Consider the following 25,807-nt stretch of genomic DNA (forward strand, 5'->3'; position numbering starts at 1 on the left):
CTTGAGGGCAGAGTGTCTACATAAATTATTTGGGATTCTGCATAGGAGATTTGTCTCTTTTCCCTACTCAGTTATTTACTTACTTAGATCAGTATGCACTCCAGGATATGTATTTCCCACTTTGGGTTATTATACAATTACTGCTTCATTTTCTTTCTCAAATTGTTGCAGTTCGGGCCATTAGGAGCTCGCTCTTTAGGAGCTCTTTCACCTAGCCCATCAATGTGGGTGACTTCTGCTTGTTGGCTTTTTGTTTTTATTTTTTATTTTTGTTTTTTGTAACTGTTACTTTCTAGCACTATAAGATCTCCAGTATCAGCTTGGGTATTTCATGCTCAGTACTAGAATCGGCCATCTCTCCAGAAAGCCCTGGTTCCTTTTACTGGACAGTGGTGTTAGGATTCGAGATCTGGAAGCTAGATTGCTACTGGGGTGAGCAGCTTTATTCATAATTGCCCAGACTTGAAAACAAGATGTTCTTCAGTAGGTGAATGGATAAACAAACTGTGGTGCATATATACCTTGAAATATTAGTTAGAAATAAACAGATATGAGCTATCGAGCTAAGAAAAGACATAGAAGAAACTTAGATGCATCTTGCTCAGTGAGAGAAGCTGGTGTATGATTCCAGCTATGTGACATTCTGGAACAGGAGCACAGTGGAGATGAAAAGATTGATGGGTTGCTAGAGGTTTGAGGGGTGGGAGAGAAGGGTGAATGGGTGGAGCATGGGATTTTTAGGACAATGAAACTAATCTCTAGGATACTGTAACGGTGGATACATGCCATGGATTTTGGCAAAACCCACAGAATATACAGCACAAAGCATGAACCTTAATGTCAACTGTGGAGACTAAAGTTGTACTGATACTGGCTCATCAGTTCCAGCAAATGTCCCACACTAGTGCTAGATGTTAATAATAAGAATAATTTGGGGAAGGGCCTGAAGGGGGGTATATGGAAGCTCTGTACTTTGCAGAGAATTTTTCCATAAACCTAAAACTGCTAGAAAAACAAAAGTCTATAATGAAAATGACAAATAGCCCTCAGAGTGTAAGTATAAAGTTTAAAAGTATAAAGAAAACATACCAGTTAACCATATTTATTTTAATATCTATTGAGAAGTATAAAAGCTTCCCAGTAACACAAAATAATTTTTTAGCTTTGAGACATTAATTAGAACTGTACAAATATATATAACCATTACCATCAACATAAATAACTTCAGATTATAACATTTTTCAACAAGGTGAGCTGCATCTTCTATACAAAAATACCATATTACTATCATTTTTTGATGTCTTTGGATAATGTCCACAAGATGATACCAATTACATTAGCATTTGTTACAAAGTCAGAAAATACATAAAAATAGCAGTTGATAACATTATTATTCTTTAAAAAGAATATACAGTACTAATGTCCAGTCCATAAAATGGCAGGTTTAAATAGAGTAGTCCCTAGTTCAAAATGTGTATTTTAAGTACCAGTTTAGAAATTAAAGGAAAAAAAAAATTGTACTAAGTGAAATCACTGCTATAGCAACTGAATGCATTTGCTCTTCAGAGTAAATGTCAAGGTCAGAGCCAGGTCAGTGATCTGCAGCAGCAACAGTTTGCTTTGGGGGACAGGCTGGCACACCTCATTTTTGTGTCTAATAGGAACATGGAAGCAAAGTATTTTGAAAGTGAACTTTCAAATATATATGAATATATGAAATATATGAAAAAAACTTTAAAAGTATGGTGAACATATGTCACAGTTTCAAGAACTTTCTTGATGTGAAGATGAGAGAACCTTGACCTGGTTGATCCGGGAGTCTTCAAGCCATTGGGTTTGATAGTCACCATGGATTCATGGGAGTGGTGTTGGTCAAAATCAAACAACAGACTCTCCACTAAAATTGGGTGACATAATTTTGAGATCTTTATTATTAAAGATAAATTTATTCCTAGGAAAGATATCCTGCTCAAGATGGAATTAACCATCGCTTCCATAATTTCAAAGTAGAAAAGCATATGATAAATGAGCCTCTTTTGCCATTGCCAAACTGGTAGGGTAGAGCCTTAGCCAGATAAGAACCATAACTGACAGCCCACAGAAGTCTACCTAATTGCTGTTAAAAAAACAAATCTTTGAGGCCAACTGATGAAATGTTAAATTAGTTTAGCAAATAACAGATGAAACACTCTAAACACTTTCTGAAGGCCTTTTAAAAAAAAAAAAGATTCTTATCATACTTAGTAACTATTAATTTGTAGATCAAATACTTGATACTTTGGCAAATAGTTTATTCAATACTTTGTAAAGTCCTACCCGTATATCAGCACTGTGGGCAACCGATGCTAAGAATATGCATTTCATTTCTAGGAAAGAAAATAGGAGATGGTTTTTGCTCTTCAAAGTACCCACTAATGCATATTTCTTCCAGAACTCAGTAGAAATAGACATGACATCTGTAGACATTTCCTAGGGTCGGGGGACTTGCAGGGCTCCTTGGAGCAGTGCTGTGTGGCTTCACACGAGATTCCTACCGGTGGCCGCCATACTTGGCCACCCAATCTGTCCTTCCATGCACCGAGGGAACCGGCTGTGCACGGTTCACAATATTTAGATTCTTGGCCGTAGGATGGTAAGTAGGTCCTGAAAACTGCCCCCGACCAGGTTTTGTGTTCCAGGTATATTCTGGAAGAAATAAGAATTGGAAGTTGGAATTTTATTTATTTCATTAACAAATTTAAAATCAAGCAATTTATCTTTTTTATTTTATGGGGGAATCCAGAGTTTAAAAGATTAGTTCAGTGGTCTCTAAGATTTTTTTTAAATATTAAAACTAAAGTTCTAGTATACTTTTATGTTGATACAGAATTCTTAGTAGCTTAAGAGCCAATATATCTGGTTTACAGTTCTGATACTGCTGCTGCTTCTTTTCTGGGTTTACTCAAATGCCTTAACACATGTAGGTAGGCAACATCAACCAGGATGACCAAGAAATTCTGGGTTCAGGTTCAACAGGTAGTACCCACAGTGTCAGTGACTTTGTAAAGTCACACAGTGGTTACATCTGACTAATACTCAAATGTAATACCCACTACAGAAAATTTATTTGTAATTATGAATCCTATAAGTCTCTGGCTTCATGGAGCTACAGGGATGGGATCCCATTGTAGATTTCTTTTAAACATGAAAATGGGGTCTTTAGAGGCAAGAAACTTCATTTTTTTAATTGGGAAAATGATGAAAACAATTCCTTTAAAAGGTGAGCCATTCCTAAGATCCCAAACCTTTGTGAAATTTTAATTTGTTAAATATTTGTTGTTACCTGAACAATTTACAAGCTAAACTTGCTTAAACATCTCAAATGACAAGGCAGTAAATCATTTTGTAGAGAACCTCAGTCCCTTCTCCAGGCCTTCCCTCACCCACTCTCACTTCCCATTTACAGCGGGTTATCAGGTGTTCTCTCTCAAGAGGATGTTTGATCTGTCCATTTGAGATTTAAGTATCTTTTCACACTGTGTGGTGGCTGTCACACTTGGATTAAACTCCTAAGTGTCAATTTTGAAATGAGTCTAACCCTTTTGTACACCTAGCACTATACCATATTCACGTACATGGTTTCCCTGTTTTTGTTGTTGTTTAGTCTATACTTTCTCTAAACGTGGGAGTGGAGGGAACATTATAGGAGCAGTATGGGTCCATTGTCCCTCTAACCACCACTCAATGGGGAATAGCATTAAGTGAGGAACTGCCCAGGGAACAACCTGTCCTGTCCTCTCACTCTTACCAGGTTTAAAGTTCTCCAGGTTAAAGCCAACAGAAGGCTATCTAATGAAGCAGGGACAAAGTGTTTAGAAGAGCCAGTCAACCCTTAACTGTTAAGGAAAAACTGATTAAACCACTAACCAAGTTTTCCAGGAATGGCCCTTTACTTCTAACCCATGGGTGTGTAGAAAAGCGCCAGTGTGTTAAATTTGTGAACCCAAACCCGAGGTCTATAGGCCAAAATGGTACTGGGCATGGATGATAGCACTGATGGGAGGGGAGGGGGGGAGGGAGACAGACCATAAGCCCTGGTGATTCAGAGAAACCCTTCGGCTAATAGGGTGAAGCCCTTGGGGTACAAAATGAGGGATCTGGGGAGTAACAGCTTTTTCTGCAGGTCATGACATAGCTACGTCAAATCCTAAATGAATTTGAAACTGTGTCCAGGCAGATACTTTTAAAACCTTCTTGGAAGAGGGGATTGTTTTGCCAAGAAGGGTATAGTGTTGACATTTAGATTCCTACCTGAAAGATAATAGTTTTAGGATTCAAGCACCATTGCTGAAGAACTTAGGGCCTGACAAAGGATCCGACATCTCGAGGGAGGGCAAGAAATGCTTTTGTGTCATTGCCAGACTGGACCCCGCACACCCTGAGCATGGGGCAGACAAAGCCTCAAAGGTTTGCTGTGCATTTAAGAACTACATGTGTCCTATCAGGGGCATTTAACTTCTTGTAAAAATAAAGTGTGCTGAAGGAAAGATGTTCACCTGTAGTTAAGAATTTAATCAGTGCCACCACTGTGTCACTTTTAGCAAGAAACAGAACCTCTGTAAAACAGATCATGATAATAGTACTTTCCGTGGTCAAGTTAATGAATGTAGCGCACTTAGATCAGGGCCCTCCCCGCCCTCATAAAGGGTGGCTGTCCAGGAAAGAAGCCCTCCTTAAAGTCCTTGTTCCCATCAGAGCAAGGGGAGGAGGTGGCGTTAGGAAGTCTGGGATGACAGATTACATGGGAAAGCTGGAAGAAATTAATTTGCATTTTCTTCTCAAAACATGAGAGTGAGGACCAGGAGGAGCAGAGAGGGAGGCAGGCTACATGAGAAGGGGAAATAGTTGAGTAAAAAAGGTAATGACCTGGTTTTGTTTTCTTGTGGGAGTGCTGGAGGACTCCTCTCTTACAGAACAGTGGTTTCCTAAGCATTTGCCTTGACCACGAGAATGATTAATATTTACTTCTTTTTTATACCTATCTTCCTACCACCATCTGTAGGAAAATCTGATGAGCAGAGTAAATGAAGAGATAAAAAGTTATGAGAAAGCATTTACTAAAAAAATGTAGATAGGACTATGCATGCTAATCTGACAGAAAACATGTAAAGGCCTTCAGTATCTTATAAAAATAGTCTTTTTAAAAAATATATTTTATTTCTTTGTCATAATAAAGGATAGAGAGAGAGCATTCAAGCAGGCAGAGAGGTGGGCAGAGGCGGAGAGAGAAGCAGGTTCCCATGCAGGACTCGATCCCAGGACCCTGGGATCATGATTTGAGCCGAAGGCAGCGGTTTAACCTACTGAGCCACCCAGGCGTGCCTAAAAATAGTCTTAAAGACACCTACTTTCTCTTTGTAAGAGCAGGTACTCAGATAACAAAATAATTTGATACATTATGATTTTCTGCTTTTATTTTAAAAATTGCTATTAAGCCATGGCTGGTGACTTACCATAAGGTTGGCTTAAAATACCTGAGGCTTTGAAAAAAAACAAAAACGCAGCTGTGTATCAAGTGTTCACTTACATATTTTGTTTCAGCAGAGGGATAAAAGGAAGCAATTCTTCACAGATAAGGTAACTGAGTACTATTTATTTCTACTCTGTGTTAAAGGAGAATAAATTATAGATGTCCAGTGCTTTTTACAGTTTTAGCTTCAACAGTGTGACTTTTAAAGACTGGCAGCTTGGATCAGGAGTTCTAAGATAAGCCCCTGGCTAGGACACACCCCAAGATTACTTTTCAAGTGAACTTCGCTATTACACTACAACTTCGTATCTTACCAAACTTCTATCTGCCTTCACCTTTAGGCACTTTCATGAGGATCTCTATTTTAGATTAGAATAATTTCAAGAATGTTCACAGCCAGATCTAGTCAAGCTCAAGTACAGAATCATGACCCTGGTCTCTGGCCATACCACCCTGAGCGCACCCCATCTCGTCTGATCTCGGAAGCTAAGCAGGGTCGGGCCTGGTTAGTGCTTGGATGGGAGAATCACGACCCTGACGATCAAGGGCATACCCCTGAACGTGGCTGTCCTGCCACGCTACCGAGGAATCAGCCCTTCACCACTCACTGTTGCAAAGCCAGTGTGTGTGGAAGTCCCGCCACCATTCGGTTCAGTACAGTGGAACTGCAGAGGAAATGGCACACGGACAATGTCTCAGCATTGGTTACACTTCCCCTCTGGGCTAGGTGCCAGGTGGGAAGCTCTGAAGGATGCCATCTTCCATCTCGTTGGCTAGCACAGCATGTTCCTTGAAACTACCCAGACCCAGATGCTGTCCCGGCCGCACTGTTGACCCGCTGTGTGGCCCTAGGTAAACTGCTTCATGTCAGTTTCCTCCTCTGTAGAAGGGCTCCCTCGTCCAGTCTTGTGAAGAGTAAATGGCATAATGTGTGCCTGGCAGAGGAGCCATTGAAGCAGAGGGAGCACTTAGAACAGACCCTCAGACCACAGCTTCAGAAGAAGAAAGGACATTTTGCCAAAACCGATTAGAACTGTGTTAAGGAGACTAATTTAAAAGTCTTCACTTGGGGAAACTGATGATATAAACTTCGAAAGAGCTCCTTTCTGATCAGAAATCTCAAAAACTATAAAGTTGTTCTTACCTGAAGTTGTTGCACTGAGAGGTGCTAAATGTATCCTCTGGCCAGCTGAGCCCACTTCTTTTTTGAGAAAGGAAGGAATATATCCTGACTGATTGTAAGTAGCATAGCTTCCAAGATTTCCTGGTGACGCATCATAAAGTTTCATAGTCAGAAGGTGAATATTTTAAAGCACCAGAGAGTAATAAATACTACACCCCTCCCAATTCTGGATTCCGTTTTTTGAGTATTGACTCTATTTAAAGCGCTGCATAAAGGCTTTACAGATAATCCTGTTGCGTCCGTATAATGCCCCTTTACATGCCTATTTTATCCACACCTTGTGGCTCTTAGAACCTGCCTAAATGATCACCATAAGTGACCATAAGTGACCATAAGTGACCAAGCTAGAATATGAACCACAGTGAGCTGAGAAGCAAACTGGAAAAAAGGAAAAGGAATACAATTTTCTTTCAAAGAGCCTCGCTATGCAGGAAAGGAGACACACTTGTCAGCAAGGAGGTGGACCAGGACTCTGACGGTGACGGTGAGCTATGACTGAAGCATCTCTTACAGTGCTACTGGTTCACAGGTCTGGCTTCTGAACCTCTTGTCCCTGACGTCTGTCACAGCGCTCTGCACAGGAGGCCCTCAGTAAGTGTGTGCTCTGGACCCAACAATTGCCAAGCAGCAGCGTCACCGCAGAAGTGAGACTTCAGATAGTGAACAAGTCAGTTTGTTGTTTTTAACACTACTGAATTCTGCATATGCACAATTTGCATATGCCTAATTTGACCTTTCTTTTAGTTCCCAGTACCCATTTCTGAATCACTAATCAGCCTTTTACGTCAAAAGATTTTTGAAAGGCAGTTCACGGCAGGGATCCCATTCAAGGGCAGCTTCAGAACACTGCTCCGGCTCTCTGCCACCTCCTCCGAGCAGACGCTACATGCTTACGGTGACAAAAATCCTAGGGATGGCTATATAGTAATACCCTGGGGTAAATACCATGTCCTTCATTTTCCACACAGGGAAACTGACTTAGGGAGCCTGACTGACTTGTCCACAATCACAGGGCTACTGAGTGACAGAATGGGGATGGAATATGTCAGATTCTAAAAGCCAAGTGCTGAGCAGGTAATGGGCTGTAGGGAGAAAGTTGCTAAGGAAAAATGAACAAAAAATTCATTATTTTGGCTTATTTAGAAGTACTTTGTGAGCTTCAAAGTTTCAGGCTGAAGCCCACAGTTGGCACTGTTCAAACCAGCAACAGGGACTCTCTAGGAAATCCACCATTTCTATTAACCTGGTTAACTTTTAAGCGATTGTTCGTGCGTAAGAAATGAGTTTCAGAACTTTAAAAAAGATTTTCCAGGAATACTGATTACAGATTAGAAAATATTCTTTTAATTCTTATTCTCAGTAGATTTGCTTCATTTATATAAAGTGTCATCATTAATTTAAGAAGATGAGCCTAGAGCTGTAAGAGCAAGTTAGTCTAGAATCCTGACTGTTGAAGAACGGTATTCTTTTTTTTTTTTTTTTTTTAAAGACTTCATTTATTCATTTGACAGAGAGAAATCACAAGTAGATGGAGAGGCAGGTAGAGAGAGAGAGAGAGGGAAGCAGGCTCCCTGCTGAGCAGAGAGCCCGATGCGGGACTCGATCCCAGGACCCTGAGATCATGACCTGAGCCGAAGGCAGCGGCTTAACCCACTGAGCCACCCAGGCGCCCCAAAGAACGGTATTCTTGATAGACATGGAACGCTTTTCTTTCTCCCGGCCCTGGTCTAACTTCTAAAAGCAGGTGACCTTGGTTGGCCTTCCTAGTGGCCTTGTATGACAGGATTCAGGGAAAATGTGGAAAAGAAAATTGGACAAGATATTCAAAGAACAAGTTGTACTCATCTACAATGCCCAGAAATTACCTTGTGGGTCCTCTAATTTTTCAGGAAAACTTTCATTGCATGATAGTTTTTCAATTGGTTTAATTATGCTTTCCTCTGATGAGAAGGCAAGTGGAAAGAAAGAATGAAGAAGAAGAATGTTTTAGGAAAAGCAGAGAAACAATCGTTAGATGATTAATGAAAAAAATCAGAAGGACATAAGAAACTGTTCTCACATGTGGTCACAGCTTTCCTTTGATGCCAGCCAATTTTGTATTCCCCCAAGACGCAAAGTTGTAGTGGGATCATTTACTTAACCAGCTGGTTCAGTGAATATTATTTTAAAATAGTGGAAAAGAATAAGTAAATTAGTCCTGCAGTGTCTGATACCTCAGCACTATTAAATAAATAAATTGAGTCCTCAGAGCATCTGGAAAACTTAAAATGTCCAGAGTGTGTTGTCACATCTCAGAACACTCCAGAGGACTACTCACTTGCCGCATCATTGATCTCAGATATTTTTGGATCCAGTTCTCTATCTATATTAAGAACTCTACTTCTTCACACACTTTAAACTGTTACGTAAATTTTTCATTGTAAGATTGATAGTTCGTAAAGTTGTCATTTGTGGGATATTATAGACATTTCAAAATAAAACTATTACATCTCTAATTTAACTTTAAGCAGTGGGAGTTAAATACCATGGTGATTTTATGCCTACCAATACGGACTTAAAAATACATAAATACATTCCTTTTAACTGTTGGAAATTTCACTTTAATCCCATTTCTCTCTAAAATTTTATTTTCATTCATGTCAGCTCCCAAATTTTATCCAAATATAGTTTTAGGCTTAAAAGTCTTTAAGTTGACCGCTGAAAAGTATGTGTCAGTTGAAACCTTAAAAAAAGTTTTTATAGCCATAAGTATGTTAAAATACTTTTTTTCTAGATTAGGTTCATTAATAATTACAACAATTCATTGTATATAATTAATAAAAAAGATGAATACTATAAATTTTGATTACTGAACTTTGAAAGGTATTGTCTTTTGGAGAAATTCATCTCACTGAGAAAGATGTCACCTTTTCAGGTTGTCCTTGTATCCACAAATGAATATTGCTTATTGCTAAAATCAGGTTTTAGCACCAGTTCTGTTCCTTTTTCTCTTGTTCCTTTTTGGAGATGGAAGCACTGAGACACCTTGTTTAACGTAAACAGATAGTTGGGAATGAAAGGTGTTCTGTTACAGCTTTGTCACAACAGTCTTTGAACTCTATTCAGAGTTCTAGACCAAAAATCATACAGTGATTTGATAATGAGTTTTCATTATCTGTCAGCTGATAATTCAATTAGGCTAAGAACTGGAAGCCACGTAACTTAAACAGGATTTGTTCCCCAGCCATCAAAAGTTACTCACTTTCTCAACATTGACCCCAACATATGAAACTGTGTCTTTGGCTGGCACCCCAGAGATTTTTATTCTTTAGGGAAATAGGAAACATACCCTAGTAAACAGAATTTGTCTTTTCTTTTGTAAAGTCAGAGAATAGAGACCCATTGTTCAGAAAAATGCATTTTTTAGGACAGAACCCATATGGAAGTTGAGATCTGGCAAATGATTGCCTTTAAATGATCTGTGCTGAAGTACCAGTTAGAAAGCTTTTGTGTACCCCCAAAATTATCTCCATTGGAAGAAGGCAGCTTGCAATGTAGTTAAAAGTAAAAATCTGCAGAAGGAAAACAATGTAAAATTATACTTTAAATGTATTTTTGCTTTACCTGCATTACTCCTTTTGAAAGCAAGTTCTGCCCCCACATGTCCCAATGACTTAGGAAATAACTGATTACTCCAAGTATATGGGTTTATATCCTTTCCACTGGCTACCAAGGACACATTCTTGGGATTTACACCTTAGAAGAGCAAAATAGTCATTTCAGAGGTTAGCGTGTGAGCATTAACTTGAAGGAAAAATATATAATACATTTCAGATGAAGACCAGAAATAACATGGAGAAGGAGAATGGAAATAAATTTATGTTGCAATGTAGCAGATAATTGCCTTAACCTGAAATACTTCCAATAACCTGGAATCCTCACAGTGTATTTTATAAACATAAGATGTTTTCTGTCATACAAGAAGGAATAGGTTAAACATTACCAAATATCTTACAAAAATGGAGATGGTAACATTTTCTTCAAAAAGATACTTTCTTGTCATTTACTTGTTTTCAGTATGGACTCTGGGCCAGACCCTGGAGGAACACTAAGTGTGGCCAGGAAAACAGACCTGTGACCAAGAACTCAGGGGAATTTAAAGTTTGGAAGCAGATATGTCAGCATCTATCTATGAGGCTTATTTGTATATGAGACCTAGTAAAATTTAAACAAAGTAGTTCTGATTTTCTGAAATCTGAGAAATGTGGAGTCAACTTTGGACTCTGATACTAGTGGTCAAAGGGTGGAGTTTCAACTTTTTAAGAGATTTGGAAGTTTCCTGAACTTGCTTTCTTTTTACTGACCATAAATTGGATGTAACATACAGGACGGTAAAGACCTCACACCATCGAAGCCTCTGGGCTGTACATGAGTGTTTTCTTCAGCTAATACAAGAAAAATCCTCACTGGGAACTATCAATAATGTAGGAAATTAGCAATTTTTTCCAGGTGAGACAATCTCTTGCTTTTCAGAGTGAACTCCTTAGCAAAGTTGCCCATTTATGAGGCATATAATAATATCCCTAGTTCTGAAGACAGAAAAAAAACAGGTTGCTTTGTACCTCAAGGTTACTGGTCACCAGTTCTCTAATGAAACACTCCGCCAGGTAAATAATTTGCCTTTCTTATGGCATATAGCTCTGTATGGATTTTGGTTTCTAATAAAACACAAACTGAACTACAGCAGGCAATTACCTGACAATAAAAAAGATGCACTTTCTAAAGAAGATAGCAATACCTCATGAGAAAATCTTCACACACACACACACACACACACAAAATCTTTCTTTTTTTTTGCTTGCTTGCCCTGAAAGAAAGGTCAAGGTAGGGGGGACAAACTAAAAACCACCTTAAATGACCTGTTTTCATAAGTGTAGTTCAAAAAGAATGGGCTCTTGAGTACCTCAATTATTTTTTTTAATCAAGTTAGTCTTGTGATATCCCTAGTTTTTTTTTTTTAAAGTAAATATATTCATTAGCAAAGAAAATTGCTTTATTGCTGTCTTTTTTAAGATTCCAGATTTCTTGGAAATAGACACAATCTAGACTGTTAAGTTATTTACATCTTAGTTGACAAGCTTTTACTGGGCACCTTCTATATAGCAAACAGTAGGATAGAGGTAGAAATGAACATACCATCATCCCTTGCCTCAGAGAAGATTAAATCAGTTAGCAAATATTTAGTGAGCACCTATCACATGCCGGGCAGTGTATATGGCACTGGACGAAAAGTGGTGAACACGGCACACTAGTTTCTACTCTTGTGGCTCTTATAATTTAATGGGAAGGGAGACATTAAAAGTTATAAATAGATAATTAGTGGTATAGAAATTGTTTAAAAGAATCTGGTGCTGAGGGGGGCACGTAAATAACAGAAGCAAGTTTCTTTAAAAGTTCTATCACTCTTGGGGCGCCTGGGTGGCTCAGTGGGTTAAAGCCTCTGCCTTCGGCTCAGGTCATGATCTCAGGGTCCTGGGATCGAGCCCCACATCGGGCTCTCTGCTCAGCAGGGAGCCTGCCTCCCCCCTCTCTCTCTGCCTGCCTCTCTGCCTCCTTATGATCTCTGTCAAATAAATAAATAAAATCTTTAAAAAAAAAAAAGTTCTATCACTCTTTCTTTAAAAAATTGGATATTTTAAGGTGAACTGTGAATCTGATTGGGGGTCGGGAGAGACCACAGTGTAGGCTGGGGACCAGAGATGGGGAAGCCCTGGGAGAGAGTCCGTGGACGAAGGAAGACCAGGGACTGGCACAAAATGAGGCTGGAGAGGGGAGCAGGGGTCAAGTCACATAGGGATGTGTGTGTCCTGTGAAGACATTTAAAACACGGTAGGAAAGGCAAGTGTAGAAATGACATGGGACTTTGAAGACAAGGCCAGGGGAGCAGGGAGGAGGAACAGAAGTAATAAAGGGACTCGAGAAGGAGCAGGGTTTCAAAAGTGCTGTGGAGGGAGCCGGTCTCCTGGCCACGTGGCTGCGTCCGCACATGCGGGCTGGAGTCCTGGTGCTGGGAGCAGGACGGAGACCAGAAGGCACCTCCGAGAGATGCTTTGCGCTTGCATCGCGCACTCTACTGCAACTACCTTGCTATCGTTAAATACGTAAGGCTTACAGGGTGAGCTGAGCGATGACTGCAGTCCCATTGTAAGTAACAGAAAACAGAATCTCAAAGTCTTGCTCCAGGACACAGCCGGTCAGTAGCAGGTCAGTAACTATGACTCTTGCGTCTCTCTCCCTGAAGGCCAGTGTCACAGATCTGCCAATTCTTGTATAATGTCATGCTGCCCTGAAAGTATATGGTACATTTCTAGAGCTCCCATGATCCTAAAAAAGTTGATGCTTAATAAAACCTTTTATGTTTGGATTTATAATTATTTTTAAATTATATTTATATTATAATTATTTTTTAATTATAATTATTTTTTAATCCTGAAGATACTCAATTATAAAAATAACTTTGGATCACATATGTCAAGAATTACTTCTTATTGCAGTTTCTATCCTCTACAGTTGCTGGGTTATGATAGGTGCTCAATAAATGTTTGTCCAGGTAACTGAACTGAGCTCAGTTCTAGTTTCAAACCTCATCCAGCTCTAGAGAGGCATCCTCAAGACAAAAAAAGGCCAACAGGGGAATAGTAAAGCTCAAATGGAGATTTCATGCACTTCTAATTCCAAGTCTGTTTATTTAAAGTTTCGATTATAGCCATGCTTATGAACCACAGTAATTTGCAAAACTGTTACATCTCTCTTTTAAGAAGGAAGTGATCTGACTAGTCTCAGATACCCAAAATATGTCCCAGAAAACCACTTTAGGGAGCAGAAATACGAAAACAGGGTACCTTGCATCCCTTTATGCTAACAAAAACTTACAGTTGCCTTTCCCACCACCAGAGGGCTCCCTTGTATAGATAAAAATACCAATTTGCTGAGTGATTTTTGTTTTTTTTCCCCCAAAGGAAGAGTATCCCCCATGAATTTGTGTTCTGGGAACTTTGCTACATCCCTACTTTTGCAGTCAGATCCGAACTCCCTCACAGTGCCAACACCAACATTTACAAACCTCCAGGCATCTAGATAGAGATTACAAGGGAAGTGCCTTTGTTGCTTTCAAAAGTGCCCCCCATGTTTTATGGTCTTAATTCCAACTCTTCTCCCCTTCCTAAGGACTTCAGTCCCTCAGGCATCCCCCTCCCCTCCGGCATGATTAATGCCTCCCTCTGTAAGGCATCATTCCTGTCCACACGTGATGAGCTCTACAGACCCAGAATCCCCACCACTGATGTGCTCCCTGAGCCGGCTCCAGAATGGCTGTTTCCTAAGCTCTTCGCAGCAGAACGTCTTCAAAGAGTAGTACGCCTGTTCAGTCGCTACTTTCTCACTTCTCATCACTTTTCAACCCATTCCAGCCTACTTCTCCGTCACCATTCCAGACTGAAACTGCGCACCCAGGGTCATCAGGGACCTCTCCATTGTCAAATTTGATTGAACATTTCTTTCCCTTCTTAGAACCGCTCAGCAGTAAACCTAAACACTCCCTTCTTGGCCTCTGGAAACCTTCTATGCCTGGTCTCCTCATCATCTGCCTGGTTCTTTCCTATTTCTAAGCTCCGTCTCCTTTACCGCTACCATGGTTCCCATTCCCAATCTCTCTACAGGTGATCCTCGTCAGTCCATGGACTTAATACTGTCTGGGAGTTGCTGCGGACTCCTACATCTGTTCTCCTTTGCCCAGGTCCCTCCTCCGCATTCCTGGCCTCTCCACACCGACATGTTTCACAAGCATCTCAAAAGCAACAGCCCACGCACAGGACTGTCTACCTCGTCCCCACCCACTCTTGTTCCTCCTCGGTCTCCCCCCATCTCAGAGCACGGCACCACCACCCAGCTCAGATTCAAGCTCCAAACTCCCTTTTCCCTTCTTTTCTACCAACATCCATCAGCAAGTCCACTTCCAAAATCCATCAAGAGGTCGTCATTATCTTTCCCTCTAAGTCATCACCAACAACAAGTCCCTGTAGGCCATTGTCATCTTTCCCGTGGAGGACCGCGGTAGCTTCCAGCTGGCCTCCCTGCCTTGCCCTGTTGCAATCCATCCTTTATGCAGTCTTTCTAACACACGTATCGTATCGTGTGTCACTCACCTCCTGAGATTCCTTCAAAGGCCTCCATGGGACCTGGAAGAAACCCCAAACTCCTTCCCCTGCCCTCAAGGTGCTGCCTCATCTGAACCCTGCGGCTCCCCCGCCCCCACTGCTCTCCCCTTAGCCCTTTAAGCTCCAGATAGGCAGCCTAAATCCCTTCTCTCAGCTCTCCGCGTGATCGCCTCCTCCTCCTCCTCCTGGCATCAGGTCAGAGGTGAAGGGATCGGGGAGTGCCCCCCACAGCCACACTCCAGGTCATCTCTCTGCTTCCACAACACTCAGCACCACCTGTGAATTTGCCTTTTCTCTCTGCACTAGAACTTAAGCTCCTAGAGAGCACGGACCTTGCATGTCTTGTTCAGTGCTATACAGATATCTCAGTGCCTAGATCATTATGTTCCTGGCACATATTAAGAGCTGCATATATATTGCTGAGTAAATGAATAAAACAAAGAAATCAAGAGCATCCACGAATGAATGTGTGTGCTATCCATAGGTCTCACAATATCTTGCCCTTACATCCACACGGAGACCTGCGGCTCATCCACTAACGACCTGCTGGGCCACCCCCTCTCTAAAGGCTAAAACAAAACAGACTGAAGCCACAGATCTCCAAATGCCCAGGGTTATAGTTTTAGCTCCTTCCTGGATAACTTCATGCCAATCTCTTCAATCTCTCTTGGATAGGACAGTATCTTCCTTCTTACTACCCAGCAGAGAAGTGCAGTCTGAATGCTGGTCTTGGTCTCCCTACCTTTATTTCAACTTCTTTGACATGGGTGTCTAAACCTACACAGCCATCATGCCTCTTTTTTCTCTCCTGTCCATTTCTAAAGCCTTTCTGTAATTTCATTTTTTTCCTTTCAATTATTGACAGTAGGAGTAGATCTCTACTGGATTCCTAAAACTGAAATTTACACGGTTGCCTAAAAGATAAATGGAAAAATGTTACGCCACAATCGCTTGCTAACAATCCAGTTTCACCCTTGTCTCCCTTATTCCTCCATCCCGAATTCCTGGGAGATGAAAACCATTACTTGCTTCTGGAGACTTCCTCACGTGAACCCAGTGGCCTTTTTACTACCTTCAGAAAGCTGTAAATAGCCATGCCCACAGATGAAACACTTTATCTCTCCCTCTTCTGTGACTAAAATATATCTCCATAGATACACAGTCAATTAAAAATTGATTCCCGTTTAAACTTCATTAAACTTTTCTTTTTCAAATGGATTTTAAGGAGAAAAATGCTGCTTGTAGGCCCAACATAAACTCCCCACCATCTGTCTAGATCTTTCTCTCAAGCTCCAGGTTCATATATTCAGTCGTCTTAGATAGATCAACTCAGATGTTTGCTAGGCATCCCAACCTCAACTCCAGTTTCTCACTTCCATACCTCCTGTTCTTTCCTGATCTTCCCTTTCTCAGCTTAAGTCACCACCACCACCACCACCACCCCCAGTCATTGCCACATCAAAAACCCAGAAGCCAACACTAATTCCTGCTGTTTTCTACCATCATCCATGCTGGTCTGTCAGCAAGTCTTATCTTTCCACTATTGAAATACACGGAACTTTTACCCATTTTTCTGTCTCCACATTTGCCACTCCAGAGCAAGCCATTACTGTCTATCCAGACACAAGCAGTGGGCTCTTAACCAACCTTCTTGCCCCTCTTGAGTGTATAGTATGCTCAATCCACCTCGATCTTTCAAAACCATAATCCAGACCATTTAGGAAACACATTTTATGAAATGGTGTAACAGTGGTACAGAATTTAGCACTTACTTAAAGGCATAGCTTTGGTGGGCGAGAGTGGTATTTTTTTGAACCCTGTTCTCATCTTGATTTTTGACTAAGCATTTCTTGCGCAGACTTGACAGAGGCAAGAGACTGAGAAAAGTCCTTGGAGACAAGTCCTGCCTGGCAAGGCAGAGCCAGCCAAGAGCACATATTATACCTGTTATCTTACTGGTACCCTTCCTACAAAGATTCCAAGACACTTGAGCCTGACCTGTCTTCTAGTAGGCAGCAAACATTTCATTTTCGCTGCTTACCTGGAAGGTATCTTGATTGCCTCAAGTAGTACTGTTTAGCTGTTGAGGCCGTTGACAGTTCAGAATCAGATTTTAGGGGAAAAGCAGCAGGTAAGCTCTTGTTTTCCCCTGCAGAGTGGTGGGAGCCAGAGGGGACAGAGTCTGGAAGCCTTAAAAATCAACATAAAGCAGCATTACAATATGAAAACATGTGAGGATGACAGCTACCGTGTTCTCACCCACCTCCTGCTCATCTTTTCAAGGGCAAGGTCACCTCACTTAAATGGTTTCCATCAGCGTCCTTTTGCTGACCGGGACACTAAATGACAACTTCTTCCCCAACAGATACTGGGCTGTCCACACAATCCTTTTTGATACTAAACATTATGTGACAGATAGCTGTATATCTGAGCAGCACATTGCCTGTGTGTAATGTTTCTAGCTTTCCGGCCACTGCTACAGTTGTGGATTTATGACAGGGGAGGCCGGCACGTTGAAAGGGAAGACAATCATGGCCCCCGTCACCTGTCCATGAAAGCAACGTCTGTCAGTAAGGTTGTCTGGGACTCCCTCGGACTGACCCTGTCTTGGCCCTTTGATCTTCTGGCTGCTCAACCTGCTCTGGGGTAGCCCTAGACAAAAGTGGGGCCCTTTCATTCAAAACACCCTCACTCGTTCCTGGCTCCCTTTCCCTCTCCCTCAGCCCACCGTAGACCTACCAACGGCTGAAATCCTACCCGTTTTCAAAACTGCTCTTACCAAAAAGACTTTGCTGTCCTCCACAAAGTGATCTGCCCATGAACAGAACTCTGGAGCTCCTTAGAGCTCCTTTATTAGCAGAACCTAATACAAGTTCTGTTCTTGTGGTACATATTTCCACTGCTATACATTTGATGGGATGAAGACAGACTACATCCTGTTCCTACCTTTGCTTAATACCATCTAGGTGTTTAGTTAACTGTCTACCGCGCATGCATACAAGTGTAAGTATAAATATCTTGCTTTCGTTTTGTTTGCTAAAAAAAAAAAAAAAAGACAACCTAATAAGTGAAACTTTCACACTTTAGTATTTGATCCGTTGTATTCTTTTTGAGTCAGCCTATGCAGAGAGTAGCAGAGCGCATTCAATTCACCAAGTATTGTACAGAAGAGAGAGAGGCAGACATCTCGATAAGTTTTGAATTAGGCCTCATCTGACTTTAGGCGACCTGTTTATCCAACCTGTCTGACTCTCGGTATTCTGTTCTACACTATTTTTACTGGAGCATGAAGATTACAAATTAAAATTTAGGTAGGCACTTAATATATTAATAATAATTATTGTTATATGTCTAAATTATATAAAGCCATTTGAAGATACTAAAAAGTGAAAATGGAATACACATTAAGAATTCATTGTCATACAGTTTTTCTAAAAAGACTTTCAAGAGAAAAGGAATAAATGTTATTGAAGACATTCACCCATTGTTCCCTTGCCAGAATTAAGCATATGGACTACAAACTTGATTTTAACTATAGATTTTGATTCAAATCTCTTCACCTAACACATGATAAAATTCAGCTGGAATTGAGATGACATAGGTTTAAAAAAAAAGTTTTCAAGTCATCTACACAGTACATCAATGCAGATGCAAATAATTATTTTTTTAAAAAAGCAACTATGTAGCTTAACTTGACATCTATAAGTTTTTATCATAAATTAAGTCATTTTATTTCTTATTTCTTAATAGTAGATAGAAAACAGTAAACAATTCATAAGATGAAATATGAAGATTAACTATAATTATTTCATGGTGTGAGCTGATAAAGTTCTAAGTACCTTTTATTCCATAAAACCCTGAATCTTCAAAAAATTATAACGTATATCTGTAGGTTCTGAAAAAAGTCACAGTTTCACAGAACATTCTAGTACATTTAAAAGAATAAGCATCATTGGGCTCTAGTGCTTTAGTGGTTCTGAATTCCCATGCTTTCCAACACTGGCTAACATACCCGATTTCTAATGTGGGGTCTTCTTTTCCCTAAGAGAAATACGTATAGGACAACAAAGCCTTCTGAGCTGAAGATGGCAGTCTTCTGACATGTCCCTTTGTCTATCATCTCAAAGGTTGTTATGCATTCATGCCACTCCAGATTCGAAATGCTGAGAGGAGTGACCCTCTGGCATAAAGTGGGAGGGGGATTAAGCATGTTTGTTCTCAAGTTCGTGTACTTTACGGAAGAGTACCTATGGAACTTGAGCATCTGGAAACCTACTGACAAAGAATTATCCAAGCGTAAGTCCTCCTGACAGAACCTTCCATGTACTTTCAGAGACATGTGTGTCCCAAAGTAAATGCCAGCTAGCTATTAGATAAAATTCTCTGCCTCCTGCCAATATTTTTCTCCCTCTTTTGTTCCAAAGAGAGAGGAAAAAAAAAAAAAAAGACAGTATTTTTCCAAGCTTTTGTTCATAAAATTTAAACCACCCTCACCTCAAAGTTGAAAAGTGCACTAATGATGACTTAACTTAGAAAAGGGACCGCGGGAGATAGGAAACTTCCAGAAAAAGTTTAAGAAATGATCAAAAGAGTTTAAAATAGCAAATAAATTAGCGAATCTGAGCACCATCAGAGGAAACCGTTACTTTTTTTTTTTTTTATATAATTTTTTATTTTTTATAAACATATATTTTTATCCCCAGGGGTACAGGTCTGTGAATCCGTTACTTTTATAGATTGTGCTTTGTTTTTCTTCAAATAGGCATACAGATTTCAAATGGGAATGATGGCGATCATAATTCAGTAGGGCACACTAACAACTTCACAAGAACTCTTCCCCTCCCCCGCCGGACACACACAACACTCAGCCATTAATTCTGAGAATCATTACCGCGAGAAGTCAAGATTCTTACCTTCCCAGAGGTATGCGTAGAGATCTGGGGTATGTGGAAGAAAACAATGGTAAGCTACTTATTGTCTTTTAACATCTTCAGTTATACATAATGAGTAATATAAGTTGATGTATGATAAAAATATATTTTCCTGGAATGTGAAATCTTACCGAAATGGAGAATCTTTTTTCCTCTTTTCTTTGAATACGTTCATGCTTGGCTTCTTGGAATGGGAGGCTCCGAGATCACAGTCCTCAAATTCTTCCCAGCTGTCTCCAGACTTGAACACAGTCTGACCCCAACGCCTCCTAGCACTTTTATGACCCAGTGTGCCATTTGGCTTCTGTGGTGGAAAATCAGTCATCATCACCTGTAGTCATTTGCTGAGCTCCTTTTATGCGTAAATTATTCTAGTTGATACCCAAAGTACCCATTCTCAAGGAGGATTCCATAAAGTTAAGAAGATACATATATACAGGTTGAAAAGTATTAACAAAAACAGGTAGCACATGCTAAAAATATGATAGAAGTTCAGAGGGAGGAAAGATCTCTGGATTTGGGCTGGGGTGAGACTTTATTCAGGATCAGAATTGACTCCTCACTGATGTATAATTTGGAAAAGTTTCATGTGTGACTGTGTCTCTTTGGACAAGTGACTTCTTAAAGCCTTGTTTTCTTCCTCCTTAAATGGAGATATGCAGTATTTCTCTAATTAGTGTTTCTGAATTTAATATAAAATATCTTGAAAGTCCTTAGGATATGGCCTAACATATAACGAGAGTTATACTAAGGTTAGGTAATATGGTTGTTATTACTATTCTTGTTCCAGAGTTTGGAAGAGGAAATATACAGAGTATGACTTTTTAATAGAAAAGTGCCAGGGGCACCTGAGTGGCCCAGTCAGTGAACGTTCAGCTCTTAATCTTAGCTCAGGTCTTGATCTCAGGGTTGTGAGTTTGAGCCTCACAATATGTTGGTCTCCATATTGGGCCATGGAGCCTACTTTAAAAAAAAGGGGGGGTGGGGTGGGGGGAAGAAAGAAAAAAGAGAAAAGTGCCAGAGTTTGTTCCAGGAAGAAAGTATAGACCTAGCTTATCAAAGCAGATGGTTGGTGCTGGAAGTTGTGGAGGATGGGGTTGCAAAGACAGACTGATGCCAGCGTTTGAAGGCCTTCAGTGTGTCTAATGCGTTGCAGCTCTCCCATGGGCAGTAAAGAACACTGGATGTCTTTGAGCTAAAAAGTGGTGAGATAAAGGCAGCATTCTAGAAGGCCAAGCTCTTCAAATAGGAAGTCTTTACAGTTATACTGTTACAGTCATGAAAGAATACATTTGCTCTTAACAAGGAATAAAAGGTCTGAACTTTGCATCTCCCTGAACAGAGGTCAGAGGAGAGTGTGGCACACACTGCCAGCTTGCCCACTCAGTAGCCATTCTTCCCATCTTCCTTTCAATATACCTCCTTAAAATACATGAAATCCCAGCCTCCTTCACAGTTCTATGTAGCCATGTGACACAATCTAGCCAATGAGTTGTCAGTTTAATTGTACAGGAGGGACTTCCAGGAGAGCTATTTTTGCACTCCCTTGGCATGCCAGTGGCTTTCACTCTTCCCTCTTCTAAAATGCAGAAGCTACCCCAAAGGAGCAGCAGCCATCTTGTGGCCAGAGGAATGAAAGCAGCCTGCTAAGTATGGCGGAACAGGAAGACCGAAGCAGTCTGGTGGTGCCTTCTATAATCTGCACCAGCCCTGGTTTGGCCCACCATCTGACTTCTTGTTATGCAAGCAAAAGCCCATTATTGTTTGAGCCTCAGTGGTCCGTTTTCCATCATAAGTCACAGAAGAGTATAATCCTAATGGCTGCAGACAGGAAGGGCAGGGATGACTAAAAGTTTCAGCCTGCTTGTTTCGGGACGGTGGCTCTATCGATAAAAATAAGGAATGAGGAAGAAAACCTGCCCTGGACCACAGAGTGGTTTTATTCAAATTTATCTGGGGCAGTTGGGGTGGTACATAAATGGGAAAATCCAAAAGGCAATTGAAAATCAAGGAATTTGGAAGCATATACAGCTAAGTTCGGGCAAGAAGATGTTTAAAGAATGGATATGCTATTGCTTGGAGCCCGTGGTGCCTTAGTGATGGCTGATGACAGAAATAGTGTTTGCTGACCTCTATTATACTGTTGTTTTCTTTGCCAGGGAAAATTAACTCTAGACTAAGGAGAATGAAACAATCTAAGATCCCAGATGAGTAGAGCTAATCAAAGGTTATAGTTAGCGGAGCGAGACCTCTTATTTCCGTTGAGTTGTTCTTCCGGGCGCTGATGCTCTAGGCTGCTGGATCATGTCAGTAATATCAAAATGTCTGAGAAGACTGGAAAGGGGCAAATATAAATAATGTTTTAAAGTAGAAGGTGTATTTTTGCAAATTACACTTTAATATGTTTGGTATAGGATAAGGGCAAAGACTCTGAATTCAGTTATTAAAGGGAAAGTTTTTGAGCACTGAGGGAAAAAATGTGGGTAGATCGTATAGGCCACCATTTTTTCTACAAAGCAAACTGAATATATGTGGTCTCTGTGGCCTTCAACAGAGTAGCTGACAAAGTCTTTGATTCATTTCATTTGAAATGAAGTGACAAAAGGACAACAAAGGTGGGTCAGTACTGTTACAGACTCAATGTTTATTTTCCCCCCAAATTTATATGTTGACATTTGTACACACACACCCCAAATTTATACCCCAAATCTAATGTGATGCTATTTGGGCAAGTGGCCTTTGGGAGGTAACTAGAGATTAGATGAGGTCATGAGAATGAGACCCCTCATGATGGGATTAGGGCCCTCATGAAAGAGATCACAGAGAGTTTGCTTTCCCTCTCTGCCATGTAAGGACAAGGCGAGAAGGCATTTTATACAAACCAGGAAGAAGGCCCTCACTGGGAATCAAATTGGCTAATACTCTGATCTTGGACTTCCCGGCATCTAGAAAATAAATTTCCGGCTTAAAGCCTCCCAGTCTATGATATTTTGTTACAGCAGCCCAAGCACACAAAGTATATTATTCAGTAGTCTGACCAAGAGGACTCTCAGAGGGTCAGTGTCACTGTACAAGAAAGTCCTGGTGGCCTGCCCAAGGGCTCACTGCCTTTCTGTTCGTCTTGAAGATATAGGAGCAAAAAAAGCAAATGAACAACTGAACTAATGCATAGTTAGTGACATGCTAGGTAGAATGGTTGAACTGACAAGACAAAAATAATTTAGAAATTGGAAAGGTAAAAGTAAGGTCTTGCAATTTTTTGAATCCTAGATATCATACTTTGTAATTTGCAAAAATCTCATACACAAGAAAGAAGTAAAGAATGTGTGATTTAGCAAAAGCACTTGTGGAAAATAGACTTGGGAATTTTAGTTGACAGAATGTTCAATCCCTTCTCTGGAAACTATTAGCTATCTAAAAATTGAGCACTAGGATACTGGGTCGATAACTTCGTGAATGCATACAAGGCCTTAGCATAATACATGGCACTTAGCAGATATTCAATAAATATTCATTTCTTTTCTTTTCCTCTCAGTATGAGTCAATGTTTGATGTACCTCCCAAGAGAAAAAACAAAAAAACAAAAATGTAATCTTTGGTGACACAAGTGCACATATGGTTCTGGAATGTTGGAGGTGATTCACCCATGATTTATACTCCCTGCCCATGGTTTGCCTCTACTTCTGGCAGCCTCTTTCTAAATGGGAAGCAGGATGGAGAGGGGACTCAAAGTCTCCTTCCGACACAGGAACGAAGGATTACTCAGTCATTGGTGAATGATGTCATGTGTGGAGTGCGAGGGAACTTGGGATGTTTCTTCTAGAGAAGAGGACAGGTAATATAAGGTCTATTTTTAGAGACCTGAATGGCTGCCTTTGGGGAAGAGTGATAAACTTTTATTAAAAGCTACAGAAGGGACACTTGGGTGGCTCAGTCGGTTAAGCGTCTGCCTTTGGCTCAGGTCATGATCTCAGGGTCCTGAGGCTCTATCCGTGGGGTGTCTGCTTCTCCTCTGGCTCTCCCTTATGCTTGCGTGTGCTCTCTCTCTCAAATAAATAAAATCTTTAAAAAAAAAAAAAAGCTACAGAAAACCAGATGTTAGCTCAGTATAAGAAAGAACTTCTGAATAGTCAGAAATGTCCCAAAGAGGGGGTGCCTGGGTGGTGCAGTTGGTTAAGCGTTTCAAGGTTGTGAGACAGCCCTGTGTTGGGCTCCACACTCAGTGTGGAGTCTGCTTGAGAATCTCTCCCTCTGCCTCTCCTGCTCATGTGCTCTCTGTCTCTCTAAAATAAATCAATCCTATTAAAAAATAAAGAAAAGAAATGCCCCTAGATGATGTAGACTCCTAGATGTAGTGTGAACAATTAATTCATCTGTTCAATGGGTAAACTGAGAAGCCAACCACGTAACAGGCACCATTCTGGGTTCAGGGCCTGTACTGATAAACAGACAAACATTCCTGAGCTCTTGGAGCCTACATTCTATAGGAAGAGCCAGATAATAAACAGGACACATAAGAACCAGGCAATTAATAGTACAGTAGAATAGGATTAGTGCTACAGGGAGCAGGGCTTCTTATATAAGGACGGCGGAAGGGGATAAGGAATTAGACAGTATTCGTTGAGATCTCTCAGTCCTTAAAGTGCCCATGATGCAAATGCATTTGGGAGTGTATATCTTGAGGATACAGCTCATGTGGCCCCCGGCAGAGCTCCCTGAACTGAACAAAAGAAGTAGGAAGAGAAAGTCTTAGACAATGCCTGATACTTAAAAAGCCCATTCTGTTCATGTTCATTAGTATTTAAAAACAGTATAAAATTAGGGACGCCTGGGTGGCTCAGTTGGTTGGATGACTGCCTTCAGCTCAGGTCACGATCCCCGACTGCTGGGATCGAGTCCCACATCAGGTTCCCAGCTCCATGGGGAGTCTGCTTCTCCCTCTGACCTTCTCCTCGCTCATGCTCTTTCTCACTGTCTCTCTCTCAAATAAATAAATAAAATCTTAAAAAAAAAAAACAGTATAAAATTACTGTTCAAATCCTTAAGATTTAGGATCAGCTCTCTCGAGTCCCAGAGTCTATTAAGTTCTTTGAGTTCTTTTGCATCTGAGTAACTGTTAAAGAAAAGTCTGTAGCATCCAAACTTCATCACATTTATTTTGGCTGTTTTTCTTTTCATAAACCGTATTAGGATTTCAGGTTATCTCTTGCAAAGCTCCTGCTAGAGGAAGCAGGGACTTTAACATGAGTAATCTTTTATACCTTCTCCCACATTTTTAGGAATAAAATCCTAACTGAGCCTAGAAACTATTGCCTCCAAAGTGTCGTTATGGGCTACTTACGGTCGGCATGGTTCGGACAATACTTGGAAACAGTGTTTGCGGCGGTTTCTGCTGTCCCGGCTGCTTTGGCGCTGGCTGGACACTCGTGTTCTGGGGCAGCTGGATGGACTCCAGTGGCTGGTGGCTGCTCTTCGGTTGGGGCTGTCTGACCATCTGGTCATTTATGTCTGGCAGGGGCTTCAATTCTAGATCCCCTAAAGATGGCCTCGATTCTAGTGGTTGCACCTGCTTATTTAAAGATTGTTTCGATTCCAGATGATGTGAGGAAGGGCCTAATACTTGACCAACTTGAAAATACGAGTGTTTCAATGCCTACAAAAGCATGGAAATAAGAAATGGAAAACAGTTGCACCTAAATTTACTGCACATAAGCGACTGACTGACAGCAGGCTTGGCATACAGCACTAGCCTAGATCAGCCTCAAAGACTTAGAAAGCATCTAGTTTTCCCCTTCTGCTACCTTCAAAAAGGTAACCAGCAGATGATGATTTAGGACATAAATTTCATTGAAAAAATAAGGTACAACATAGTAGGGAGAATGTAAAACTCACGGGTAATGTCCAGGCAAAGCAACTGTTGTATTTGTATGAAAATAAAATCCAGCTTATAAACACGGGCTAAATTTGATGTGATTAATTCAAACTAAAA

At 40.7% G+C, this 25,807-nt stretch overlaps 1 protein-coding gene across 5 annotated transcripts in view; it reads right to left on the minus strand.

Moving 5' to 3' along the window:
- Positions 1-1,075: 1,075 nt before the first annotated feature.
- The window catches only part of MAK (male germ cell associated kinase), a 56,988-nt gene continuing 32,256 nt past the window's right edge, over positions 1,076-25,807 (minus strand). For 3 of the 5 annotated variants that reach the window (XM_082730915.1, XM_082730913.1, XM_082730914.1), the window contains 7 exons: positions 25,160-25,471; positions 19,950-20,122; positions 16,929-17,077; positions 10,296-10,427; positions 8,558-8,632; positions 6,654-6,773; positions 1,076-2,685 (listed from right to left, as the gene is read on the minus strand). In XM_082730915.1, coding sequence (XP_082587041.1) covers positions 2,531-2,685; positions 6,654-6,773; positions 8,558-8,632; positions 10,296-10,427; positions 16,929-17,077; positions 19,950-20,122; positions 25,160-25,471 — 1,116 coding nt within the window. In that variant the 3' untranslated portion in view covers positions 1,076-2,530. The other 2 variants (XM_082730916.1, XM_082730917.1) reach the window with 2 other exon arrangements.

This window comes from Mustela nivalis (assembly GCF_964662115.1).
Source record: "Mustela nivalis genome assembly, chromosome: 5".
Classification (NCBI taxonomy): domain Eukaryota; kingdom Metazoa; phylum Chordata; class Mammalia; order Carnivora; family Mustelidae; genus Mustela; species Mustela nivalis.